The sequence below is a fragment of the Paramormyrops kingsleyae genome, chromosome 14 (assembly GCF_048594095.1).
Source record: "Paramormyrops kingsleyae isolate MSU_618 chromosome 14, PKINGS_0.4, whole genome shotgun sequence".
In the NCBI taxonomy this organism is placed as follows: Eukaryota; Metazoa; Chordata; class Actinopteri; order Osteoglossiformes; family Mormyridae; genus Paramormyrops; species Paramormyrops kingsleyae.
The window spans coordinates 4,045,001-4,062,835 of NC_132810.1; the positions used below are offsets into that span (position 1 = coordinate 4,045,001).

At 40.2% G+C, this 17,835-nt stretch overlaps 1 protein-coding gene across 1 annotated transcript in view; it reads right to left on the reverse strand.

Annotated features, from left to right (window-relative positions):
* The window catches only part of slc8a3 (solute carrier family 8 member 3), a 63,874-nt gene that overhangs the window by 6,041 nt on the left and 39,998 nt on the right, over positions 1 to 17,835 (reverse strand). Inside the window, exons 4-8 of the mRNA XM_023835995.2 lie at positions 14,570 to 14,676; positions 2,825 to 2,842; positions 1,553 to 1,668; positions 1,010 to 1,109; positions 1 to 181 (exon numbers count right to left, since the gene is read on the reverse strand). The exon at positions 1 to 181 is cut by the window's left edge and continues 92 nt beyond it. Coding sequence (XP_023691763.1) covers positions 1 to 181; positions 1,010 to 1,109; positions 1,553 to 1,668; positions 2,825 to 2,842; positions 14,570 to 14,676 — 522 coding nt within the window. The remainder of the gene's footprint in view (positions 182 to 1,009; positions 1,110 to 1,552; positions 1,669 to 2,824; positions 2,843 to 14,569; positions 14,677 to 17,835) is intronic.

Below are 17,835 nucleotides of genomic sequence, written 5' to 3' on the forward strand. Positions count from 1 at the left end.
ATAACGGCCGTCAACAAGCCAATAATGATGATGGACACAGTGAAGCAGGCCCAGCCATTCCAGTACTCCGTAGGTGGAACACATGCAAATAGAACTTTCCAGAAAACTGTCAAGAAGTGCATGACATAGTCAAAGCAGGAAGGCAGGCGTTCTTCCCCCGAATCCTCCTCATCCTCATCTCCTGGGATGTTGTTAAAGACAACATTGAGAAAAGCAAGAGACAGAAGATTATAGCAAACAACACGTGAAACTGTGAATTGCATATAGACAATCAAATTACTTTACATATATTACACAAATTTTTATACCTTATTGGTGAATTTTTGTTGAAATGAAGAACAGCCTTCCAGTTCTGATCATAGAAATGAGCTCAAACTGATCCTACATTTTCAAGAATTAGTGATCATAGTGAAAGCCTCAGGGTACAAGGTGGCACACAGCCCAGGGTGGGTACAAGGTGGCACACAGCCCAGGGTGGGTACAAGGTGGCACACAGCCCAGGGTGGGTACAAGGTGGCACACAGCTCAGGGTGGGTACAAGGTGGCACACAGCTCAGGGTGGGTACAAGGTGGCACACAGCCCAGGGTGGGTACAAGGTGGCACACAGCCCAGGGTGGGTACAAGGTGGCACACAGCCCAGGGTGGGTACAAGGTGGCACACAGCCCAGGGTGGGTACAAGGTGGCACACAGCCCAGGGTGGGTACAAGGTGGCACACAGCTCAGGGTGGGTACAAGGTGGCACACAGCTCAGGGTGGGTACAAGGTGGCACACAGCCCAGGGTGGGTACAAGGTGGCACACAGCCCAGGGTGGGGGGCCAGCCCATTGCAGGGCACACTCACCCACCTAGAGACAATGTGGTAACTCCAAATAACCTCAGCTTGTTTACTGGATTGTGAGGGGGGGGGGGCAGAAGAAACCCCATAACGACACAGGGAGAACATGCAAACTCCACACACACAGCTACAGCAGACTTGAACCCAAATAATTTTGAGTTTTATCCTGTACCTGCACTGACTGTGATGGCCTCCAGGAACTGATCTCGCCAAGAGTTAGTTCCCACAACAAGAGCCAGGTTAGTCTTCTTTATCAGTTTGTCCACTGTGCTCTAAAATACATCAGAAACAGGCCATTAGAAAATGCAAATGTCACAATAATCATTTGCATTGTCATAAGACAGTCACAAAAACGGATACAGACGCCGCCCGGGTCCGTGTTACGGTATTTCAACTTTACAATAGGTAAATGTTTTTCACTTTCAGTACATTATTCAGTAAATTACATTAGATATTCCACAGTTTATTACAAAATTGGCTTTGTGTTAATGATTTTGCCCTATTGTGTTAATGTAAGTGTTCTAAGCATTTTTAAGGTAGACTTTAGGCTAGGCTGTGATGTTTGTTAGGTAGGTATACTTTATTTAAAATGCATTTTTGCCTTTCGATATTTTCGCCTTACAATAGGTTTATCGGAATGTAACCCCATCGTAACCTGGAGAGCGGCTGTATAGACAAAGACACAGTGTCAAAAAAGTGAATCAATTAAAAGCACCTTAAATTCATACGACTCCTCAATGATGACCTCTAGCTTGCGGTGCTGCCCTAAGACCGGTTTGCCCATCTCTGCGATTCTCTTTGCTTCTTCTTCTTCAGGTGACAACTTTCGGTCTGGTAAGAAAAGAAAAACAGAGAAAACAAGGAAAATAAGACTGAATGTATGGCTTGATTAGAAGCACCAAGTATGGCCAATGAGACTTGAGCTCAATCAGTCTTAATATGAATCTATGCAATTTGGTGGAACAAGTTAGCAAAAGAATATTGAACACTAGATGGCAGTATAAAATCAATTTGTAAGACACTAAAAAATCTCGTTGCATGTTACATAGAGAACGTGACAACACAAATTTTGATCAAGATTCAGTTTCTTTTGCTGTTTGCAGCAGTACTTCTATTAGTGATCACAGCTCTGAATCATTACCTAAAATCCTAGTAGATCTTGCCATGTTATAGTCCTGCTGACAGGAATTTAAAAGCCTTATGGAAGTATTATGCAATAATCAGGAGATTTTTTCCATGCAGTCAGTACAATGTATAAGCATCCACATAGTCAAATGCTTAATATTACATACAATTACAAGACCATATTTTAGGAACTTGAAGCTGTGAGTTCAAATGCCAAAGTCAAACAAAAATGCTAAATAAGGCCATCATACATCAGATATCCATGAACTTATTTTTATCACCTTAGCTTTTTATAGAACTCCTTATGTCCCACCCCAGAAAACATGCTACACCTGTGTAGTACCACAGTCCATGGTCCTACTCAGTCAGAGAAATTCAGATCTGATTAAACCTGCAGTCATAATTTCCAGCCCCCATGTTTCCTATTCAAACTTCATTCCATCTTGCAATTTTTTTTTTTAATTTTCATTAACTCTACCTTTTGTTTTCTTTGAATAATTTCTTACAAAATAATACAAATCCATCTGTAATGCCTGCATCTGTTAATAAAAATGACTAATTCAAATAATGTGCAAACTACTGGCCTTACGACACTTCTTTTTTAAATGCAGAATTCATAGGTTAGTAACTTTTCAATAAATATTTTAGCAACTTGGTAAATCATTAGATCAGAAGAAAGACTGTAAAAAAAAGTTGAACAGTTAAGACAGGGTTAGTTAAGACAAGGTTAGTTAATACTCCTTACTCTCAAAATGTGTTAAATATGTTACATAATACAAACCACATCACGTTTCCCTTAAAGGCAAATAACAAATGGCATGTAAAAGCCATGTCAAGGGCAGAATGGGAGACATTTTCTTACCTTCAAAGAATAAAAGAGCTGTTGACAAAGGCAGACAGGAAAAGAAAAGAATATGGCAGTAAAAGGAGGATGAAGAGAAATACGATAGGAATAAAAAAGGAAGAAAAAGAAAAACCAGTTACATAAAAAAAATGGTCAATGAGTCGTAGCCAATTCCACTGCAAACCGTGAATTGTTATTATGTATCACCATACAAAGTCTGAACATTGCAGCCTGCCTTGTAAGACCTACATTTGGTCTTTCAAGGTGAATTGAAGAAGCAAAGATACAACTTTTTAGGGCATGCAGAAAGGACTAATCTAACGGTGACTTCATGGTGAGCAAGAGATCAAACACCTATATAATGGCCTCCAATGCACTTGAGCCTAGTTTGACCCACCTCATCAGCGCACAGCTTCACGAAGGCCTACGTACCGTTTCTGATAAGTGATTACTTACACTGCAAAGATGGACATAATCTCAGTATTCAGGTATATATAATTAAGGAAAAACGGGTCCGAAATATACCTCAAATGTTTTATTGAGTTTTCTTCCAGGGTTTTCATTAAGTGGCAGAAAAATTAAGCAAAAAATAGCGAGAGGAAATAAAAAGGACAGAAATATGATGTACAATCTATCCAATAAAGCAACTAATTAGGCTGAGTAATCAGCAGAGCCTGTGATGGACTGGAATACCATGCAGGGTCTCTCACTCCCATGTGCCGTGACTGCCTGTGATAGGCTCCAAACACTCCCCACATCGCTGCTTGGCACATGTGGTTGGAGGGTGTGTGGATGGATGGACAGATTTACCAGTCTTGTATTTATAAAGGAGGCAAAATGTAAAATAGGAAATAGAAAACAGATGTTTAGTGATTTCAATTGATTTGTAAAGTTTTATCATTCAGTCTCTCTTTGTCAGATATAAAAATATATTTTTAATAATCCAATTCATTCATTTTAACAACAGTATCATTGCTATTGTTAAGAATACTATAGTGAGTTATATGGTTACTTATGTGACTGTAAGGTGTCACTGTTGCCTTATATCTCCCGGACTGCGGCTTTGCTGTGTGCCTCTGAGTCTCTGTGTGTGGAGTTTGCACATTCCCTTCAAGTTTATGTAGGTGTCCTCCAGGCACTGCAAAAAGCATGCAGTTAGATGAATTAGTGTGTGAGAGTGTGCGCCCTGTGATTCACTGGCACCATTACCGGGTGTCTCTTGATTCATGCCAGGCTCTAGACTCACACTGCAACCTTATACTGGACAAGCAGTTAAGAAAGATGAATGCACAATCCATCTTCTCTGTTCCGGCAGGGGACACTGCATGGCTGCATTCATTGTAGACACCCTCTGTAACCTACAACCTGACCTGGACATGTTGTCAGGTAATGAGCTCTACTGCTTCCACACAACCTGGCCATAGAGCTTGCTGTTCATTCCTGTTGCTCTCTAGTATCAAGTTTCAGCTCTTATGCGATGGACGGATGGATGATTTTCTAGTATTTTGAGCACTTTTTTTCAGTCTCACCCCTCCTGTCGTTACCTTTCGGGTTCTAGTGTCCGTTCCCTGTCTCCCAGTTATTCCCTCCATGATCACTACTGGTTAGCGCTACACCATGGCCCAGCTATGCAGGCCCTGTATGTTTCTATAAATCCTTCTCTGACTATGTCCCGATGGCCGTCCAGAACCCCGAGGCTCAACCGGCGGGGAAGGATGGTTGTTATAGGCAGAAGATCTACTCACAGACCATCCACAAATCAGTGCCTTGTGCCAGTGCAACATATGACGCTCATGAGTAGTGTATGTGGGTTTGTGCAGGACGCATCTACAGCCTCAGGATGACTCATTCTACAAAACACGATCTATTTTGCACACCTTCGATGCAGACTGTGGAAATGCACCACCAAAACAATGAGGACCTTATACATAACTGCTGCTCCTACCCTTCTGTGCAGAGAGTCTCTGCCAGAGGCAGCTGGATCTCAGGCATCAGTGGCAAGGTGACGGTCCTATAGCTCTTTTCAATACATACAGTATATGACCACAGGATAAAACCGATAAGAAAATTGTCTGGGCATGTCCAGGTCCAGAGGAGGAAAAGTAGCAGACTGATAAAGTTTATAAGTAGTCAAAGCTGGCAACAAGATATCTTTCTAAATGAGATGCAGCTGTGCTTAAAGTATAAATACCAGACTGCAAAGGTCGTATACGCAGTTATTTAGCAGTCATATATAAAAATGATATATCAGGCAATGCTATTTCTCCATCTGACTTCTCCAAATAGAGTCTTTTACAGTGACAAGAGCACAAGCACCTTCAATAAGTCCAAGGCAAGGTCAGGTGGTGGGTGTTTCAAACTTTTGATATACAGTATCCGGATAAACATAGTGACTGGAATTTGAAATATCACAAACAAATGCTTCTGCTTGTCTCGCCTGTCCAGAAAATCAAGTAATCAGCTTAAAAAAAAAAACAGACCAAGGGAATCAAAAACCAATACTAAGAATGAGGAACCAAGCCTCCAGAACGAGCAAAGAGACATTTAAGTAGACCAAGCTTAAAACGCTGTTTGTAAGTGTGGATGATTATACATTAGAAGCATATGGAGGTGACTGTGGGGAACAACCATGCAGGTAACTGGTGAACTGGATGCTCGATGTGATCCACATAAAGGATGATCCTGTATTGAATACTTGCAAAATAGCAGAACATTATTGAAGACTTTATTTTTAATCTGAAGCATTCTGTACTATGTGTATGCAAAAATATTCTTGATACCTTCATTAAATTCATCCACGTTCCAGAAACACTTATGTAATGTAGAGTAACCGTGTGCTTTTGACCTATCCCATGGCACACACATTATTTAGGGACACCCAGTCACCTAGATGATATATTTTTGGACTTTTGGGAAGAAGCTCCCATAAGTTATGAGGTCATAGTTAGCTACCATGACAACCACATTTACAAAATGTTCTATTTAAAACAATATGCAGCATTCAAATGGCAAACTCCAGGGAATGTACTCCAAAGGACTGGAAATTTTTAATATCAGCACAGAATAAGAAAACTGAAAGTGACTATAATTATTTATATTGCATTCGATTCTCTTACTTTTATTTTATGATTTATTCAAGACTTTCATTTGGAGCAATCCTATGGATTTTTTCCATTATGTTGTGCCTCACCCTGAGCTTGGAAAAATATTTTTCCAAAAGCAATAGTCCTTCCCTGTTGGCTGAGCCTCAAGGTTGTGAATGACCACCAGGACTTAGGTCCAGCAGGATGTGCAGAAAGACACAGATGGGACGTGCGAGACCCAGGTGTACAGCAAACCAGACATGGAGGAACTGCAGGCATAGATATAGGATGAAGCACAGCTGTCAGGAATATGCAAGTACTAGAAGGATCCAGACTAGGAAAAGCAAACTGGGATGAAGTGAGGATCAAGGCGGCATTGATTGAGAACCAGGAAATCGCAAGACCAGTTTTGCAAGACCAAAGGCAAAGACAGGAACAAGGTCCAGAACTAAGAATAAACCAAGACACCAAATTAAGTAGGACTGGCACTTGACATCGGCGAGCAACGAAAGTAAATACCAAGCTCTGTAGCCAGACTGCGTATATAGGGTTAGGGATGCAGAGATCATTCATGAAGTCCATGCAAACCTAGCTTCCCTTACAGTCAGAGGAGACATAACATCGTGTTAGATTGGAGTTCACGCAGAAACACGGTTACATCGAACTATGACATTTTAAAGGCATTTTCAAGCAGGTAAAGCATGGCGAAGACTAGAACCAAGAGGACCAAAGAAGCTCATCTGGGGATACTGAGGACCCAAACCACTCAATCTACTGCAGTGTCGTGGACTGATAACTGTTGGGTTTTCTTGAGATTGATTTTAATTATGGTTTATCCAATTATGGCAGTGCTAAGGTTGCCAAGAACACATTACATAACACCATACAAAAGGGTTAGGCTGGATTCTCAGAACAGCTAAAATGTTACAGTATCTGTAAAGTGGTGGGAGACGTTGCTAAACAGTCTAACTATGAGTCAGCAAAACGATACAGTAAAATTACAACAGGACAAGGAAAACAAGCTCTTGATTCTCATTATTCAGGAAAACCTAAGTGAAAAGCCTATTAGTGAGTGGAGGCTAAATTTGCCTGGACCTGTGATGTTACTTTTAAGGATGAGGAATTGCATCCGAATGGAAAATTGTTACTCTGTCACATAATTCACACTAAACTGTACGCAGCTGCTCATACTCACCTGACCGAAAGAAAAAGTGCTCCTGGTGATGTAAGACCAATACAGAGCAACGCTGAGGCAGCATATGGCCAGTAAATTGCTTTCAGAAGTTTTAATGAGACAGTATGTCTTTGAGGACGAAAATCCAAGAATGTACCTAAGGTGTAAAATACCAGTTTAATTAAGTGAATCTGAATTACCCCATGATTGCATTGATTTAACATCTGAGGTGCTGCATCTACATGAAGAGATACAAAAAACAGAATTTAACTGAAATGCACTATGGATCGTGGGGAAAACGAATCTTTCCTGGTATTTTGGTAAATCCCTTACAGACAACACTGACACTGAAGCAAAAACATTACATCAGGCAATTGTTTCTTAACAATATGCCAATGAACTGAAGAACGTGGTAGCTAGCATAAAGAATACTGTAAATAAAAATGATGTTAGTTTATTCGACAGATGATATTCATAGTGCAATAAGACTGAAAGATGACATGTATGTATGTACAGTATGTATAAATGCATGCAGATATGCATGTAGTATAAGCGGAATAAGGGAAGATCTGTAAACCATTATTCAGCAGTCTTGCTGCTGGATTAACTGTTTGTAATGTAACCATACGTATGTATTAGTATTTTGTTCCATAATTACAAAACTTAAAACTAAAATTCAACAAAGGACTAAGTTCTGAACATGCTTCCTGAGCCAACTGTAATCATTTTTTTGTCCTTGCTGTTGGCGCATTTTTGAGAAATTTAACGAAAATGAGCGAGTAGGAGAAAACCAAACAAGAAGTGGTCACCAAGCCTTCCGCTGTATTGAAATATTTTGTATTCCATGGAGATGAAGTCAAACAAAAGCGAGCGATTTGTCTGCACTGCTTTGTGTCTGCTGGAGCCGCTCATAGCGACATCACCAGCTCCTCTGACAGACGTTATTGGTAGATAATAATTCCTATTTGGTTGTAGTTTATTTTGAGTACATTTTCAACTCCTTTTTTATTTCATAAATATCTCAATATTTAACACAAAAAAAAATCCACACTGTGATATTCGAAAATGTTTCACTATTGTGCAGCCGTCATTTATAGGCTAGTGTACATGCCGGGTAACACTGTTACTTTGCACGTCTGGGACCTGGGTTCAAATCTCTGCCAGGGTTCCCTGTCTGTAGAATTTCTATGTTTTCCCTGTGTTGTTGTGGGGCTTCCTCTAGGTCAGGGGTCTCCAACTCCGTTCCTGGAGAGCTACTATCCAGTAGGTTTTCTATCCTACCTGGCTTCTGATGAGCCACACCTGCTCTCAGGAACATACCAGGGCCAGGTGTGGTTCATCAGAGGCTGGGTATGATAGAAAACCGACTGGATAGTAGATCTCCAGGACCGGAGTTGGAGACCCCTGCTCTAGGTACTCTGGTTTTCCCCCCACAGTTCAAAAAACATGCTGAGGCTGATTGGAGTTACCAACTTGCCCATAGGTGTGCCTGTGTCAGTGTGCCCTGTGATGGGTTGGTGCCCCATCCTGGGCTGTTCCTTGCTTTGTGCCCATGGTCATGGGATAAGCTCTGGACCCCCCACAACCCTGAATAGGGCACACAGGACTTAACCCCTATCTCTAGCCATGCCATCACTGTTGTCAGTCAACAATGATTCATATGCCTTCACAATATTTTCTTTATGAGAAAACACAATATGAGTGCAAACTGAACGAGTCTAAGTGATGGGGCCAATCAGACATCCCTCATATAGACGAACTAGGAATGCTGGAGGGTGCTTCTGAATTATAAATGAGAAGGGGGCATTAGGAGGAGAAGGAGAAGGAGAAGGAGAAGGAGAAGCCTGCATGAAACTATCAGGGGTAATTGCTATCTTCAGAGCATATCTGCCTTCAGGTTTAGATACCTTTCAGATGTCTGGTCTTTCTAGTACCTGATTCCTCTCATTTGCCAGGTTCTTCTCAGTCATTATCATCACTCAGCTATATCTTCTTCTTGCTTTTTGAGGCTCACAATCCAACACTTTGAGTGCTTTACACTGAGATTTAAAAAATCAACAGTAGCCTCACTGTATACAGTAACTACCAACAATTTAAGTAACTGCTGAATTTGCAGAATAACCCCTGCACTGTCAATAATACACTTCCACCAAGTATGGCATCCTCAGTTTAATTTGCAAAAAAGCAACTGTGGATTCACATAGGAACTACATTCAATGTGCTCCCTTTCTCAAACCTGCTCTGGCTTGTGCTGGAAATGGGTTTGCACCTGAAGACCAGTAACACTGGCGGGAAAAAGTCATGATACCCAAGCGAGAAGCAGAAGAGGAACAAGTAAGGGTATGTGCATGTACACAAGAAGCACGGACGCTAACAAAATAGATAACTGGACCTCCACAGACACACAAGCATAAGGAACCTCACCAGGACAAGCAAGCATAAGTTACTGCAGAAGGATCTCGACCATTTCCATGTATACATAGATCCAGAAGGAGCTTAGATAGGGGAAGGCTTTTTGTGGGGAGAGTTGCTCTTATATAGGATATGGCTGAATGTCTTGTTCTTGCAAAGTGACAGACTATTAAAGGAGAAACATCCTTTACAATGCATCCTTCAAGCCCTCCACATGTACACAGGAGTGCAGGAATGTTGCAAGACTAACATTTCACGCTTACAGTAATCATCAATTATTGACACACTATTTAAGCACATCAAAATGGACACTGAAGGCGCACTAAAAGGTACTAAGCAAGGCCACAAATAAATATTTGTAACCTGAAATTGTGACACTAGATACCCTGAAGCATTCCCAGTCATATGAGAAAGCAAAACACATTTCCATTTCATGTATTCTCCGAACTGTGTATTACCTTTAAGAAATCAAGGCATGCATTAATACCACCTTGTATCACAGCCACACTGATGGACTGATTCAGTGTTTTAATCACACCCTGAACGCCGTACTGAACATGTTTGTGAATCAGGCACTAAGAGGCTGCTGTACCTCTTCTTCACAAATCACGAGGTGCCTTAGGCTCCCACTGGTTTCCCTCCATTTAAATTGCTCATCGGGTGAGTTCTGGATTCCCTTAAAAATATGTGGGAAAGAAGAAGTCAGAAAAAGACAACCTGTCCACCTTCATTGTTTGAGTGAATGAGTGGCGAAAATGGCAGCACTAGCGAGGGGAGAGTCACATGGGAGTGAGAGATGCAAACAACCCGAAAGGGATATGTGAGAGCATGAGGGTGAGTTGCCTTCTCCTAGCAAGAACAAATTAGCAGTAACAAAAAGTGGCCAGTCAATTACAAAGCTGCTAAACTGGATACCAAAAAAACCATCACATGACCCTTTTACAGGAATGAAAGTCCAGTAGAAAATCATTTAGCTAGCAGTGCTTCCCAATCCAGGCCAACAATGGACAAGAGCTAAAAGTACTTCAAGAACAGGTTGCTAAACTGTTCTGCAGGCCTGTATTGAGCTATGGCAAACAGTGTCACCGAAGCAGAAATGGTACCAAAAGCTTGAGAAAGTGGCAGAAACACTGGGCATCACTCTGTAGAAAAGACGACTGCAGTCCAGTGATACAAGTGCTAAAACATATAGAGAGAATATGATTCTGCATCAGTTTCAGGCAACTTCATTCCCTATGGAAGTGCAATCCCTGCCCAAGGGCTAGGACTGATGAGATTGATACTGTGGTCTAGGACTTAATTAAAACTGGATGTCCCAGGCTTAATACATACTCAGAACAAGCTCGCTTGGGGCTCCCAGAGCACAAGATTTGCAGTCCTGCTACAGTCCTGGTTTTCATATTTGTAGCTCTGATTTGTTATCCATCTTCCAGGTCCTCATTCCCCAGCATCATCAAACCTCCAGGACACCTTGTCCCAGAACTGGCTGCCCCAAGTCCTGGAGGTTCCCTGTCTAATGGAATCAGGGACTTTTGGCAGAAAGGTTGACAGAATGTTTGGGACAATCCAATTTGGGGTGCTCTGTGTCCTTTCACATACAATCATACAATATCAGATGCAGAGTGCACTAAAGCTTGTTCTGCCGCACAAATTTACCTACTATCCAAATAAAATAATAGAGGTGCTAAGTCATTTTGGCTCTTTCTCTATGCCTCTACAGCAAAACAACTTCTGCTTTGAATTTTCTGTCTGAGAACTTGAATAAAGTGTATAAGTTGAGTGAGAGCTGTGTTGTTATATTGCGCGACATGCCTTGTTACAGGGCTTTATCAGAGTTGGTAAGTACTTTGGAGATAAAGATGTGTTGCAAAACAATTCGAGGCAGATATGCTGTTCTGAGTCACAAGAAAAGTTATTGATGTCTGTGTCTCAAAACGTTTTAAATATTTCAGCTGTCACATATGGCAACAACATTTTACTGCATCTAAAGCCGAAACTTTCTGATAGTAATGCTATTTTTTGAAAATAATCGATACAATTGCCCCTTTGGTACTCCAGGAAAACGTGCTCTACCTCATTTACATATCGGAGAGGAAAATCAAAAAGTCATCGTTTTAGTGCCAGCTGTAGATGCACAGGTAGTAATTTGGTGACAACACAATTAATTATGGATATCTGCTTAACAGACACTGCTTCACTTACCTTCCATACGGCGCGAAATCCAGCATTTACCATTTCAGCATTGTTCAAAGAGTTTGAATAACAGCGATATTTAACGCAGAATATCCCTGAAGAATTTAAATATCCTCATAAACCCATTCACATGCAGGGACAAAATAACAAATTATTTGTTCTCTGTGAGCCATAAAGATCATCAGTTGCTCAAATTTGGTACGTCTATGATGTTTCCAAAGCATTGGCCTAAATGAGTAGGGGTGTTCAAAAGAATGAAAACCTGCATCCATTAAAAAAAAATAGCATGTGTCCTACTATATAATCCAGTTAACACTGACAGCCTGAGCAAACAAGCCATTCTCCTTTTCTTTCCATCTCAGGGACTTTCTGAATATAACATAGTATATCACTTTTATGTGATGGTGGAACATAGTATGGCATTTAAGATATGGAACAAAAATGGAGATGGGTGTTGGACACAACTGCATGTATTTTAGGCCAATGAAACTTCATTAATCAATGCTTGTCTATAACTAAGTTTGATGGCCGCTCTCCGAAAGGCCCCTGTAGTCAACCATCTAGGAGCTAAACAAGTACGTGTGCTGTTTCTGTTACTGGAATTTCATTCTTATACAGAAATATTCAGCTTATATAAGGGTTTTTCAGGCCTTTTACAGTACTGATATTGATATGTAGCCTAGTTATAGTTGATTTGGATAATATTTTATATCCTAGCTGCTGGGAATAAAAATAGCCATTTATTCATGAAATAGCATGCTGACCGTGCAATTACCATAAATGGATATTATTACCTGAAACAAATGGCATCAAATCTAGTCAAAAGTGTGTCTTACAGTATGAAGGTGCTTTAGTATGTATTTGAGATTAATAGTCATGAATACTTGTTAATAGAATAGAAAGGGAAAAACCAAAAAATGCAGTAAGTAGACACCGTATGCCACACATCAGCTCATCAGGCAACAAAACAGTCTGTAAAAATGGAAATGGATGTGGACACAATTCCATTACATTCAGTCAATACATGGGATAAAATAGTACTACACACATTCGAAGCATCTGCCTTCTCATTCCAGTCCTTTCATTCTTCAGCTGTATCACTTGCAATGTTCCCTTCAGAAGCAGTGCAGTTTTCAATCAAGATATTGAGCAATTCATTGTAATTCAGAGAATAATGTGTAGAGTAAAAAAAAATCAGCTAATTGTAGCTAATTTTCTCACTACAATGTCCAATTTACTTCATTTAATATCCAATGTGAATGATTAGAAAGTGCTCAGTATTTTGACATAAAGTCATATATGACTAATCTACAGTGAGTTATCAATTCTGGCACAAAGTACATTGAATCATATTACTGACATAGATTCATCTTCAGGCCAGTATTAATAGATTAATACAGTATTAAGAGTTTAATAGTCTACACCCTCCTGAGAAATACAAAGGTGGGTAAACTAAATATTATTCAATACATGTAATAATGAATGGATTTTTTTGGGAACCAAAAATGTGTTTAGTTTGTCACAACTTATGCACATTATTTTGAATTGGTCTTGAGCATTATTAAACTGGAGTCCCTTATAGAGATGTATGCATCTGTCAAGGGAAAGGTCTTTCTACTCCTTCAATGAAATTAACCAAAAATGTACTTAGGAGCCATAATCAAAACCTAGTATGATTGGTCCTTTTATGTAATTTTTAAATCCATTTGCAAAATTTCCTGCAATACACAAAACAAAATGAACTACAATAAAATACACAACAGAGGCCCATAGCATGAGGTAATTTTCAGGTACAGATTAGAAACACATTCATAAAGGCTGTTTGTTCTGCCAAATTATATAGTTACACATTACAGGTCACAAAGCACTATAACATTAGACCAGGTGTTTCCAAACTTTTCAGCGTACAAACCCCAAAATGACAGTGACATAAATTTGCAACCCCCATTTTGCCAAATGAAGGGTGGGGGGCCCTTGGAAAATGGCTTGTTGAGGTTAAAATGGAATGTTTTCAAGCTTTTTAAATGTTATAAACATATTCTAGAAATCAGTACGTGACCATTTGAGAGCCCCTGCATTGCACCTAGTACTGATGACGTAGAACTGAAAAATATTTTGCAACTGGTAACCTACCAGACAGGTCCAAGACAGACGCTTAAGCAGCAGGCAGGTTGGACAGCCAGCCCAATTAAAACCCCGCCAAACAGTCAAATTGCATAAATTATAGTTCGCTGATACAAAGTCCTGGTTGTTTTGTAAAAACTAAATTAAAAAATATAATTTCACATAGACCATTTTTATCCATTGAGGATAACAAATAACTAAAAGCCAAACCTGTTTATTTTGCATTGACTGGAAAGTACCATGAAAGGAGCAATTTTTATATTTATATTTTATATAAAAATATTTGACCAATGAACAAAAAATATAGAATTTTTGTTTCATACCATTGCTCACGGGCTTAAATTATGGGAGGGATGGGGGGCTGTAACCCCCCCCCCACCACCAACAAATCAAAACTGGCTAATGCAACCCCCCCTCCCCACAATAATCATGTGTCCCTCTAAATAGGTGGAGGCCTCAACCCCCCCCCCCACTCAATGTTCAAATCAAAGTTAAGCATTTGCCATTGCTACCCTATTCCAGATCACAAATTTTCCCAAAGAACCCCTTACTGGAATTATGTATTTGTGGGGGGGGGGGGGGGTACCAGCTAAATTGGACTGCACCTTTCTGAACAGTAAAATGATGGGTGTGCAGGAGTTTAACCAAACGTGAACTTTAATGCTGGCAGTCTGAAGTGCAGGAAGTAAATGGGAGACAGGGTGAAGGAAATACCAGGAAGTCATATAGTTAACGTGAGCAGGGGGGTGTGGGGGGGTGTGGAGCTTCGTACTGTACCTTTCTGCAGGCTCATATCCACCATGCGTGGCTCAGCAAGCTCCAGAAAGAAATTTTTGTTTTTCTCATATTCCTCGTCATCTATGACTTTCACCTGAATCGATTTGCTGCAACGGAAGAGAAGCAGAACAGAAAACAAGATGTGAAGAGGGAAGAGAACAGACTGCGGCTATTAAAATAATAAAGCAGGATACGTGTACAACATACGCATGTCTACTTTGGTGAAAATGCTAAAGTGAAATGTATGATGGAACTTTAACAAGCTATACATAATTTGCTTAAAAACACTTTCCTAAAATAAACAAGAACCATAAACACGATCATATGAAAACTATATATTATAGTTATTCTAGAATCATGATTCTAAGAATATATTGCTTGTGTCATAAGTAGTACAATCATTTTGATCAGCATCGCCTTATGAACACCTTAAAGCCACCCTTAAATACCCTGTGGTTTACAATGCACTCCACGTAACACAATTCCTTTGATGAGAGAGAGTAGAAGGAAGATATAATTCAACACTCCTCAAACGTCTAAGCGCAATTACACCACACACAACGCTAGGGGATATAGATAAGGCACAACGCGAGGAATTAAACATTTTCTTTGGGTGTTTCTGCATGTTTTTCAAACTAACCCATATTAAACCAGTGTCACGCAGCAGGCGACAGAATAATCCACCTCTCCAGTACCGCCCCAGATGGGCTGTTCCAAGATCACACAAATAAATGACCATACCTGTTTTCCTCGACGGAATTTGTGTGACGCTGTGAAACGTATATTATTCCAGAGAAACAGGCATGAAACAGCGAAGAAAATATAAAATAACAGGTTTTATGAGCATGTCCTGTAGCATGAGAACAAACACCATGTTCTTAATGTAACTTATTCTATTTCTGCTCCCATTTTCCTTGATTATTAATTAATACCTCACAACATACCATGTAGAGCTGATCTAGTTACAGATGAATTGTGGTTATCACAAAGAGAAGGTAAATTACAGAGTAGCTGTACTCCTGTGGCTCACCAACAGCATTATGTAGTCAGTAACTGAGTACTCCTGTGGCTCACCAACAGCATTATGTAGTCAGTAACTGAGTATTCCTGTGGCTCACCAACAGCATTATGTAGTCAGTAACTGAGTACTCCTGTGGCTCACCAACAGCATTATGTAGTCAGTAACTGAGTACTCCTGTGGCTCACCAACAGCATTATGTAGTCAGTAACTGAGTACTCCTGTGGCTCACCAACAGCATTATGTAGTCAGTAACTGAGTACTCCTGTGGCTCACCAACAGCATTATGTAGTCAGTAACTGAGTACTCCTGTGGCTCACCAACAGCATTATGTAGTCAGTAACTGAGTACTCCTGTGGCTCACCAACAGCATTATGTAGTCAGTAACTGAGTACTCCTGTGGCTCACCAACAGCATTATGTAGTCAGTAACTGAGTACTCCTGTGGCTCACCAACAGCATTATGTAGTCAGTAACTGAGTACTCCTGTGGCTCACCAACAGCATTATGTAGTCAGTAACTGAGTACTCCTGTGGCTCACCAACAGCATTATGTAGTCAGTAACTGAGTACTCCTGTGGCTCACCAACAGCATTATGTAGTCAGTAACTGAGTACTCCTGTGGCTCACCAACAGCATTATGTAGTCAGTAACTGAGTACTCCTGTGGCTCACCAACAGTATTATGTAGTCAGTAACTGAGTACTCCTGTGGCTCACCAACAGTATTATGTAGTCAGTAACTGAGTACTCCTGTGGCTCACCAACAGCATTATGTAGTCAGTAACTGAGTACTCCTGTGGCTCACCAACAGCATTATGTAGTCAGTAACTGAGTACTCCTGTGGCTCACCAACAGCATTATGTAGTCAGTAACTGAGTACTCCTGTGGCTCACCAACAGTATTATGTAGTCAGTAACTGAGTACTCCTGTGGCTCACCAACAGCATTATGTAGTCAGTAACTGAGTACTCCTGTGGCTCACCAACAGCATTATGTAGTCAGTAACTGAGTACTCCTGTGGCTCACCAACAGCATTATGTAGTCAGTAACTGAGTACTCCTGTGGCTCACCAACAGCATTATGTAGTCAGTAACTGAGTACTCCTGTGGCTCACCAACAGCATTATGTAGTCAGTAACTGAGTACTCCTGTGGCTCACCAACAGCATTATGTAGTCAGTAACTGAGTACTCCTGTGGCTCACCAACAGCATTATGTAGTCAGTAACTGAGTACTCCTGTGGCTCACCAACAGCATTATGTAGTCAGTAACTGAGTACTCCTGTGGCTCACCAACAGCATTATGTAGTCAGTAACTGAGTACTCCTGTGGCTCACCAACAGCATTATGTAGTCAGTAACTGAGTACTCCTGTGGCTCACCAACAGCATTATGTAGTCAGTAACTGAGTACTCCTGTGGCTCACCAACAGCATTATGTAGTCAGTAACTGAGTACTCCTGTGGCTCACCAACAGCATTATGTAGTCAGTAACTGAGTACTCCTGTGGCTCACCAACAGCATTATGTAGTCAGTAACTGAGTACTCCTGTGGCTCACCAACAGTATTATGTAGTCAGTAACTAAGAACTCCTGTGGCTCACCGACAGCATTATGTAGTCAGTAACTGAGTACTCCTGTGGCTCACCAACAGCATTATGTACTCAGTCTGTTGTGACAGTTTAGAATCTTTGCAAATTCTTGGCAAAATCAGAATGCTATAAAGAGACATTTCTCCTCTTTAGTCGTGGACAAATGAGTCAATAACAGAGAATGTAAGAGAATAGAAAAAGAGAAAAGAAACAAACCATTATCCAGTCAAAAACAGACATATTCATGGTCACCTATCAGTTTAAATTCTTACTCTGTTAGTATTAAGTGTGTTTTCTCTTCTTTAATAATCATCAAAACTGACCAGCTTTTATTAATGATAGAATTGTGTAAAATTTAGTTTATGATGTGATCTAGAGACAATTAAACTGGTCTTGGGTCACTTGCTTTATTCAATAAAAATATTGGAAATTTATAGGTTTAATAACTTTATTCATTTGTTTACAAAAATAAATTTCATATTAGAAACAGCCAGTAGTTTTATGTAAAACATTAATTTCAAGTCATTTGAAATTTATAGATTTAATAACTTTATTCATTGGTTTACAAAAATAAATTTCATATTAGAAACAGCCAGTAGTTTTATGTAAAACATTAATTTCAAGTCATAATAAATCAAAACCTAAATTATGGTTCTAAAGTTCT